The sequence below is a fragment of the Terrapene carolina genome, unplaced genomic scaffold (assembly GCF_002925995.2).
Source record: "Terrapene carolina triunguis isolate 2854851 unplaced genomic scaffold, T_m_triunguis-2.0 Scaffold66, whole genome shotgun sequence".
NCBI classification, from domain to species: domain Eukaryota; kingdom Metazoa; phylum Chordata; order Testudines; family Emydidae; genus Terrapene; species Terrapene triunguis.
In genome coordinates this window covers 97,744,995-97,755,466 of record NW_020664417.1, presented here as the reverse complement: position 1 = coordinate 97,755,466, position 10,472 = coordinate 97,744,995, and the positions used below count along the sequence as shown (strand labels likewise).

General features: G+C 40.3%; 1 protein-coding gene across 1 annotated transcript in view; it reads left to right on the top strand.

Annotated features, from left to right (window-relative positions):
* The window catches only part of CUNH20orf194 (chromosome unknown C20orf194 homolog), an 84,248-nt gene extending 78,775 nt beyond the window's left edge, over window positions 1–5,473 (top strand). The window contains exon 34 of the mRNA XM_026648120.1: window positions 1,356–5,473. Coding sequence (XP_026503905.1) covers window positions 1,356–1,468 — 113 coding nt within the window. The 3' untranslated portion in view covers window positions 1,469–5,473. The remainder of the gene's footprint in view (window positions 1–1,355) is intronic.
* The last annotated feature ends 4,999 nt before the right edge of the window (window positions 5,474–10,472 follow it).

Here is a 10,472-nt window from a genome sequence, read left to right as displayed (position 1 = left end):
TTTTCTCTCAATATTTGGCAATAACTCCAGAGTCATATTAACAGACCCCCACTGTACAATTCCTCATGTGTTTATCACATTTTCTAATATTTTTGTCCTAAGATTCTCTCTAAACTATTATTTATTATTATTTATTTGTATTATTGTAGTGCCTAGGAACATTTGCATTAGGTGCTGAACAAAGAGACCATCAGTCACAAACAACTTACCTCAAGTCTCCTTTTATGTTCTCAATTTCGTTTTTTATTGATCTTCAGTAACTGATTGATTGTAATTTACTTGGAAAGCTGCAGGTGGATACTTCAGTTCTTCTTTGAGCAAGAGGGCCCACTTGTCCTTCCACAACTTCTGTGGCACTTAATTTTAATTCTTAAATCATCAGACCTCTCTTCCCTTCTTGGATAAATTCCCTAACCATGGTCATTTTGGTAGAAAAGTTAAGGGAAAACAAAGCAGCACATATGCTAAACCTTGTTCATGAATATTAATCTTGATATTTCTGCTGGTGGGATTTTGTGACTTTTTTTTCTTATTGAAACCTACTTAATCAAATTCATGTACACCTCTACCTCGATATAACGCTGTCCTGGGGAGCCAAAAAATTTACCGTGTTATAGGTGAAACCACGTTCTATTGAACTTGCTTTACCGCGTTATATCCAAATTTGTGTTATATCGGGTCGCGTTATATGGGGGTAGAGGTGTAATTCTGGTATGCAAGACCAAATAATGGATGAGACTATCCCAAATAATGTACCACAGCATCAACCACCCTTTCACAGCCATTAAGACAGTCTAATAACAGGAATAATACCCTCTTTCTCATTTACTATCCCCTCCTAAATGCAATCCAGTACAAATGGAACATACTTCCAGGGTCTAGATACTGTGTGACAGGTCTACATTTTTTTTTTTGAGTAAATTTAAAAGCCAGATTGAAAAAGCAGCTGGTGATAGGAATCCTGATTTTTTTTTTTTTTTTTTTTTTTACAGAACTTTACCCAGGGACATCAGATGGAAGCTTGGGATGATTTTAGAGGCAACGGTTGGGGCAGAGACTGGATATCCTGGAGATATCCTGTCACTTACCTGACCTGCTGGTGTTTCACACAGCCCTGATTATTTTTTCCTATTGAGATTAAGAAAGTTACCTATGTAACGCTTACAGTCTCTTTGAGGAAGCGTACTGATAGTCCGTTCTGACTCCGGGATATGCTAATACATTGTATTATTGCCCACAGAGGAAAATTAATATGCAGAGCTAACTAGTTCAATTGCTTACTTAGTCCAACCTGTTCTGATTCTAGTGCACATTTTTATTTGAATGAATACTTTTCCTTAGTATTTCGACATCAGTAATGGACCAATTCATGAACGACTACTTGGAAGAAGCTAACAGAGAAATCGAAAAGTACAACAGAGAGCTAGAAGAACAAGAATATCATGACCTCTTTGAGCAGAAGACATAAGCATGCATGTTTGTGGTATTAAATGCACATAAACATTGTGGATTTCTAAACTGTCATCTATCAGTAACCGAAAAAATGCTGACAGCCTTGCTGGTTAACAAGAAAATGAAAAGTAAAATGTTAGTTTTTAGCAGTTTTAAAATGAAACTTCATTCCTGTAAAGCTGGCATTTTAATCTGGTAACTACTTAGTTGTTTGTACAGTCTGGTTCACATCCACTTCATCTTAATTCCAGATCATAAAAAGCATCACCTGGAATTTCTCTGATTAGCAGTGGAAATATTACATGTTCAAAACAAAACTATGTCCTAATAGCCCTGTGTATGAGCAGTGAAATTGGTCTGTGGTACAGATAATCAAAAACCTGGAGCTCATTTCTTTCAATGTCCTATCAAACTTCCTGTACAGAATGTACACAGGTGTCCATAAATGAAAAAGTGGCCAACACTTGTTACGCCCTGAAGTATTTCAGTATGAGAGTTTGAGTGTGTTCCTAAAGCGAGAAATGGGGGAACACTTGAAAAGCTCTGATCACCTGATCTTGCTGCTGCTCTCAATGGCTCATTTTCTCCTGTGATACTATCGTTCTCATGCAGAATGCATTACAGGCAGAGTGGTGTAACCTATGACCTGACGTTGCTGGAGAGTAAAAGGGTTATCTTGTACATTTTCCTGTAGCCCCAACATCTGAGCAAATCATCTGGGGATGAGCAAGGTATCTTTTGGCTGAAGAGATGAGTTATTCGTCTACTCAATATGTTTTCAAAGGTAAAAAAGAACAGTAGAGAAATACAGAATAGTACTTGAAGTACTTTATCTGTCAAGCTTTTAGGAGAATCTATGTGCCATAGCCTTCCACATAATTGAAACACTGGGTTTGATTTTTTTTGGTTCCGATTTGTTTTTTCAAGCTGATGATATAGTGAGAATGATGGCACCTTGTCCGCTAAATTAAACAAGAACTATTTTGAATATGACTACATAGAACGCTGGCCAAGACTCTGAGGTGGCTAACCTGCAGGCTACTGACCGACAGTATTGTAGGGCTTGTTACCTTGAAAAACAGATTACTGTAGCTCACTGTGTATTTGGAAATTAGTTTTGTGGAAACCAACCATGGCTGAACATTTTAACTTGCATATTCCTTTCCCTCAGGAACAGATAAGGATCAGCTTTTAGTGCATCTGTGACCTTTCTGTTGATCAGATGTATTTGATGCAATAAGAATTTATTGAAGGAATAATTCCGTATAGTATGCTTATAATAATGAAGCATAACTGGTGTTCATAAGCTCTTCTGTTAAGAAAGGAAAACTAGATTGAACTCCTACAGTCAAGTGCAAGTCTACATAGAAATTTGATGCCTTAGTTAGGAAAGAAGTTCTTTAAATTTGGAATCTTAAATGGCTGAAATTTCAATTAGACAATAAAAATTGGAACACTTCAGATAAAATTTTAGTATACATCACTACTAGCCTGTACTGTGATCATTAGGGTATACGGATTCCGTAAGAGAGTACAGATTTTGAATTCCAGGTGGTGCAGATTAGGATTTAAATGTTTGTAAGGCGGCTGCTTCGTTTTTTCATGCTAGATGTTAAAAGTTTTCAGAATTTAGGCATTATCTTGCACACCACAGGACTTGAATAGGATAGAAGTGTTTTCCTTATAAAGCACAGTGAAAGCCAGCAGTTTAGTTCCAAGTTTTGTATGCTTTCTGGGGCAACCCATATTGCAGGTATAGAGCATCATAATAAGGCTCGAGAATTATCTATGCATGGCTACACTTTAGTCTTTTAATATACTTAGTGCCTGGTAGGTAAACGTAGCTAACAGTTGATTTCTGGGGTGTTGTCAGTGTTTAGAAACTAAGTAAAATTGGCTATGGAAACTGCGTATTAAGACAGGGTTGTGAAAATATAAAGTTCTGTAGGTAATATTGCAAAAGGGGCATTTAGACAATAGAATAATTCTTTGCCAATATAACTTAGCGTAAACACTGTGTGCTCCTTTTTACCATAAATTGTCTAATCCGCAAAAGCCATATATCTAGAATAGCTGTATGACTATGTAACGTCAGACATAAAATACCAGGAGCTGAGACAAATGGCACTCGGTTGACACTTTGTCTCAACTTGGAAATCAGTAACGGAGTAGGTTTTAAGTGCAATTGATAGATGAAGATACTGTAGCTTATACTCTGCTGAACTCTCTTTAAGAATTCTAATTTGTGCAGGTCTTGAAAATAAATATTGATGGGCTGCTTCATCTAGGTTTAGTATAATAAGCTAATTAAAACAGAGATGCCCTGTGACCAAAACAGGAAATACTAAACTTATTAAATTGGGTTTATTGCTGCACAAATCAAGCTGTTTTTAAAGCCTGAATCAGAAGAGTTCACCACAACAAAGGCATAGTATAGATATTATATGCTGTACTGCATGCGGAGTGGTAACAATAACTGTGTAATATGATGAAGACCTTTCACCATACTGGTACTATTTCAATTAATATATTTTGGTATTGAAATAATTTGATTACCTCAGCTTTTAATGTTTAACTGTGATTTTTAAAAAAATTACCGAAATAGTGAAACTGTGACAATGATATCCTTTAAACATAGCAGTGCCTTGCATATGGCGCCATTGATGCACTAAGCGGATTATGGGAGTGGACGTCATGGGTTGTATTGCTTGCACCCTTTTTTTAAAGGAGAAACGGTTTTGGTGAAAGGACTTAAAATTAACCTAGTGAAGAATATTAGCACATATGGTTAAATCGTTTTTTAAAAAAACTCTTTGAGGACTAAAATGTATAAATACTTGATGCTGCTGATGTTTTATAGCAGTTGCTGATTAATTTTACTTCCAACAGTCAGCAGCCCCCCCCTTTTTTTAAGGGGGGAAATCGTAATTTTTGTATTCCTGTCAGAGATGTATATACCATGCTGAACCCTAACTGCAGGGGAATCTGGTTTTTATTTTTTGAAGTTGAGATAAGAATTGGGTTAATCCTAAATATCTAGTTTTTGAAATTTTTAGCTACTGTAAAACAAAAAAAGCACCATCTCTCGATAAGCTGCAAATGTTCAAATAAGTAAAAAGTGCCATTATACTATCTTTTTACTGTATAATGAAAATGGATAAGAGTAACTTTGTGTCCAGGCATTTCTGGTATTATGCTGAAGTGCTAAGAGTCCTCAAAGGGTTTATATGCTTTGCTGACCTTAACGTTAGCAGCTTGTGTTTTTTCTCACAGAGAATGAGTGTTGGTCAGAAGTTGCTGAAGTTATAGGGGGGTGAAAAATGTGACAAACTTAGCAAGGGAACACTTGCAACTTGAACTGAGCTGTGACCTACGATTATTTCTTTGTAAAGCTGTGGAATTTGGTATTCCAGTTTTTACACATTTGTATGATTATTTAGCAAAAATGATTGCAGGGAGGATTTAAGTTGCAATTAAAAGTTCCCTAATAAGTTTTATATTGAGATTTTTCTGAATTTGCACAGATATAAGCTCTGGAATACCTTGTTTGGTATTCTTAAAAGGGAAAATTGTAACTAGTATAGTAAATCGTAAACTGTGAGTTGTTAGAACAACGTTGTTAATCTAATTTTAGATTGTTAAAAATGTACCTCAAAAGGCTAGTGAGAAATTGCTTCATTTTTACACAATTGTCAAATACTAATATAACAAATCTCACTTTACAATGTGCCAAAATTCACTTTTATACTAGTTTTCAATGCTTTAATATTTGCAACTTGTTAAGTTAAAACTTGTATTTACAAACACTACTGTAACTTCAGTTAAACTGAATTGTGTGATTGAAGCTTTTTTGCTTATTGTATTTATTACACAACTTGATTCCGTAAATATATAAAATTACCTTTCCATTTATTTTTGTATTGTTTTACATGTTTATACCTGCAGTTTGTGTGATTTTTTTTGTTACAACTGTAATTCCGATGTCATGCTAAGAACCAATAAAGTATATCCATTTGTTGTCTTTCATTTGATTCTTTGACAAATTGAACAAGTTCATGGTTATTTAAGCTGTATTTTTTGAGGCTCTCAGCAGTCACTTTTTAAACTGAGGCTACATGTAATTATGCATTAGACAGTTAACTAAAACAGGAAACAAAATGCCACACGATCACTTGTAACTAAGCTCCCCGTGTACACTTAAAATCTTCATAATGAGTGATCTCTGTCCAGCAAAACAATAATATAAAGCTGCTGGTTTAATTTCAGACCATATAGTAAGCCTCTTAACTAGTTGGGTAAAACTCATGCAAGTGATTTTTTGTATTGTGCCTACTCAAGTCTTGCTTTTAACCAGTTGCACACTTGTAAAAATAATTATGGCCGTTTATTCTTTGAAAGCCAGAAATTTATTGCAAGTCTCAACAGCAAAATTGATTTTACTGTTTTTTGAAGCAAATTCACTTAACGTTCAGCTCAGAATGTTAATAGCGGACTTAGTTGTAGTGAAAGTGTTTACATGTTTATGCACACACTGGATAAGGGCTAAATCCCGTTCCTTTTATTCCTGTAAGTAAGAGGAAGGACCACTTTTTGAGCAACAGATTTTATGTAAAAGAAGGCTTGTCAGAACGTGTTTTTGATAATTTTGATGGATAATGTCGGTGATTGTTTATTCTTTAGTATTTTTTTCTATTTGTATCTATGTAAATTTTCACAGTTGCAGGAAACTGGGGAGGGCTCACACAATTATTTTATGACCGTAGATACTGGGATTCAATAGCTCCAACTCTTCAAACACAAATTGTCAACATCACATGTTAAAATTACATTACAAAGTAAGTATCCTTAAATCAAACTCTAATGATGTCTCAAGCAGCATTTTTCTTTTGCCTTTCTTTGATTATCAATGGAAATATTTTTTCATCTGTGTGTAATGAAATCGACATCTACTGATTAAAAATCTAATCCTTCCAAGCCTATGTAAAAGAAATTGAATTTGACATTTCCTTTAAGTTCAAAACTGTTCTATATATTCAGCAATATCTTTATTCCATATGCTCAGTATCTTTTCCAGCAACTTTATTTCATATTTGATATAAATCATTAACTTTATGCAGTATTTTTTTAATTGCGTTAATTTGATGCTTATGATTCATCATGCTTTAGGAATTATTTTGGGGAAGTTCTGGTCTGTTATGCAGAAGGTTTGACTAATGATAGTAGTGGTCCCTTCTAGCCTGGGAATCTACGAGGTATTGATAGCACTAGCTATAGGGGTGTGCTTTTGAACAGTTAGCTGTGCTTCCCATCTGGACCTGTAGTATGCTCATCCTGCTCTTCTTTATATGGGCTCCTCAGATGACCAACAGAGCTAAAGAAAAATCCATTTTCATTGTTAACCTGAGAGAGACAGACTACATTTTGCATCCAGTCCTCCAGAACTGGAAAACCACTCTCTTTCTCCCTCTTAAGAGAAAGAAAAGCTGCCCTCCCTTCCTCTCCCCGCCTGTATTTAAAAGATTTATGCCTTTTCTTTCCCCGCTTTTTATACATCATGCTGAACTACTACATAGAAAGAGAAGCTGAGCCTGAATATCTGAACACCCCATCCCATTTGGGGGAAATTGTGAGCCGTATGTGAAAAAGCTTTTACCAAAGAAGTGTGTTTTGGGTACACCTCTTTGTAAACAATGAAAAAAAAAAAACCAACATATGCGTGTCCAACAGTATTAGACTGAAAACAGGTAGCTTCCTCACCTCAGCTCTGGATACCTAGTCTCTGCCCTGTCTATTGCTAGGGTTACAGCCATGCTACACACACGCATGCACGCACTGTAGGAACACTAGAGAAGAGAGACACATCTCAAACCAATTAGACTGGGAAAAGCCAGTGTTTTTAAATGAAAACCAGCTGCTCATTCTTTAAAAATAATTATCCCATTAGCCATTGACCGGCTGGATTACAGTATTGCTTCCTTACCAAATGATATTCTTCATTTGTCATTTTCTTAACCTAATTTTTTTTTTAAATTTTTTACTAAAATCTTTCATGTCCACCTCTTTAAAATGAACTCTGATCCCTGGTGCATGTACAGCATGTTACATTCTTCGAGTGATTACTCGTGTATTCCACAGTAGGTGTGCGCGTGCTCGCCATGTGCACCGGTGTCGGAAGAATTTCCCCTATCAGTACCTGTAGGGGAACTCTTCCCCCCCCCCCCCCCCAGTTCCTTCTTGCAGCCAGTGAAGGTGCGTGGGAACTGCTCTGTTCCAGCTTTGCTGCAGTTCTTCCCCAGAACTCTTATCCGTTCAGTGTATGGTACCTGTAGTTTGATTAGTTTAGTTTAGTTTTTAGTTAGTGTGCCCAGGTCAGGGCATGCCCCGTGCCCTGGGTTTTAAGTAGTGTGACACTTGTAGGTGACCGATGCCAGTGAGTGATCCGCACATGGACTGTTTACGTTGTTTGGGTGAAACCCATCTCAGCGATCGCTGCAAGATTTGCAAGTCATTCAAGCCTCGCATTATGCGATCGTCTCCCAGACCAGGGAAAACGCCGGGTTCGGCAGGGCCGTGCTCTGTCCCGAGAGTTTGTGAACTCCTTCCCACGTCCAACAGATATAGCTTGGAATCACCTATTGTGGAATACACATGAGCAATCACTCGAAGAAAAGACAGTTACCTTTTCTGTACCTGGTGTTCTTCAAGATGTTGCTCATGTCTATTCCACATCCCGCCCTCGTTCCCATCTGTCGGAGTTGTCTGGCAAGAAGGAACTGAGGGTTGGGGGAGTGCACAGCGCCCCTTATACCGTGCTATGGAAGCGCCACTCCAGGGGTCACTGGGGTGCTCCCCTACGGGTACTGCTAGGGGAAAAACTTCTGACACTGGTGCACGTGGTGAGCACGCCCACCTACTGTGGAATAGACACGAGCAACACATCTCGAACACCAGTTACGGAAAAGGTAACTGTCTTTTATCCATTCAAATCAACTCACTGATAGTAATTTATGCAAGCAAGAAAGTCCCTGCCCCAGAGATCTATAACAAAACAATAAATGAATGAAATGGGAGCAGGGGGAGGAGGTAGGCAGGGGTTGGGAAAGACCAAAATACCAGTAAAAGGAGCATGTTTTGCATAGTAGACAGTAGTCTTAGCTCACCACCTGCTATCAAGTGAAATTTCAGTTGATTTTTAAAGCAAGATGGATTGTTTCCCCCTTGAGCAATCTGCCTTGAGGTGATGTAGCAATCTGCCTGTCCTCATCCCTTAATTTCAAGTCAAAGGTAAGTTTCCGGTGCCCAATGTCAAATGCTTCCTCAATACCACTCAAAATATAGCATTAAAATTGATGATAATCAGGAATTTTCCCCAGCTAAACAGGTCACATTTGAAAGCACAGTAGTAATTTCTCTTTTTAAGTGTACCCTTTTTGAGCCCATTTTACAGTGCTGCTGGGTATGTGCAGTTGGCCTTGCTGTGCTGTACTAAAATCAAGAAGGGGGTGGAGGGGAAGTTTTCATTAGCTTTTTTGTATAATGGGCAATTTTTGCCCCTTAGTTTCTACCAGCCAGATCAAGAGTTTAGCCAGAATCCACCAAACAGCCTGACCATTACCTTTTAAATATTAGACCTCAGTTAGGGTTACCATCCGTCCGTATTTCCCCGGACATGTCCGGCTTTTGCGTCTCTAAATAGCCGTCCGGGAGGAATTGGTTACAAGGTTAAAAGGTCCGGGGTTTTTTTCTCCCTCGCCTCCCTCCCTCCCTTCCATGCAGAGTGCGGCTGCTGATTGGGCGGCTGGGCCAACTGACCCACTCCCATTGGCCTCCAGCAGCCAGAGCCCTCCCCTGCTCCCCCCTCCCTCTGTCTGCAGCCCTGTGTAACACCCAAACCGACCCACCGGGCAGAGTATTTTGCAAACACGTGGAGCCAGAATGGTAAGGGGAGTCCTGGGGGGGGGGGGCAGTCAGGGAGCGGGGGAGTGTTGGATGGGTCCCTGGCCTCCACCTGCCACCCCCCCTCCTCGCGTCCCCGTCCCCCCCGTGGGCCCCGCCCCGCCTGCCTCTCCCTTGTCTGCTGCCCCCGGGTCCTAGTGTCCCCCGTCTACTAATGGGAAGACAGGCTGCTCTTTCTCTTCAGATCGTATAAATCCTTCCACCCTAGCCCTGAGCCTCTCCAACATCCCAAACCCCTCAGCCCCCCACACCCTAATCCTCTGCTCCATCCCTGAGCCCCCTCCTGCATCATGAACCCCTCATCCTCAGACCCACAGCCCTCACCCCTGCATCCCCTCCTATCCCCAAACTCCCTCCCAAACCCCCTCCCCCTTCCCACACACCCCCTCCTGCCCTCAAACTCCCTCCCAAAGCCTGCACCTCCTCCCTTTGCACCGCCTCCCACCCCCAAACTCCATCCCAGAGCCTGCACCCCTCACTCCCTCCTGCACACCCACCCCCTGCCCCAGCCAGGAGCCTGCACCCAGCACCCAAACTCTATCCCAGAACCTGCACCCCTCCTACACCCTAATCCCCAGCCCAGGACCCGCACCCCAGACCACCTCCCCCCACCCAACCCCCCTCCCAGAGCCTTAGGCAGATGGGTGGGGGGGTTCTGGGCACCACCAAAATTTCTACAACCCTGCCACCCATGCGAGTGGATAAGGGTCGGGGCAGTCAGGGGACAAGAAGCAGGGGGTTGGGGTTCTGAGGGGGGCAGTCAGGGGGTGGGAAGTGGGAGGGAGTGGATGGGGGCGGGGCTAGGGCGGGGCTTCCCCCCGTGTCCTCTTTTTTGATTGTGGAAATATGGTAACCCTACCTCAGTATCCAGAAATTGTGCTGTTATTTTCAGAAATGCCATAAAGAACTTAGTCCCTGATCTGACAAACGCTAAGGGACGTGTTTAAAGTTGGGACCTTTGTGCTAGATCTAGTATAAGTTAAGTCAATAGGAGGTTTTCCACCAGGGACCAGGCCTTTAGATAGAAAATGCTGGTAAGTTAACGCTCAGTATGATTTTTATCT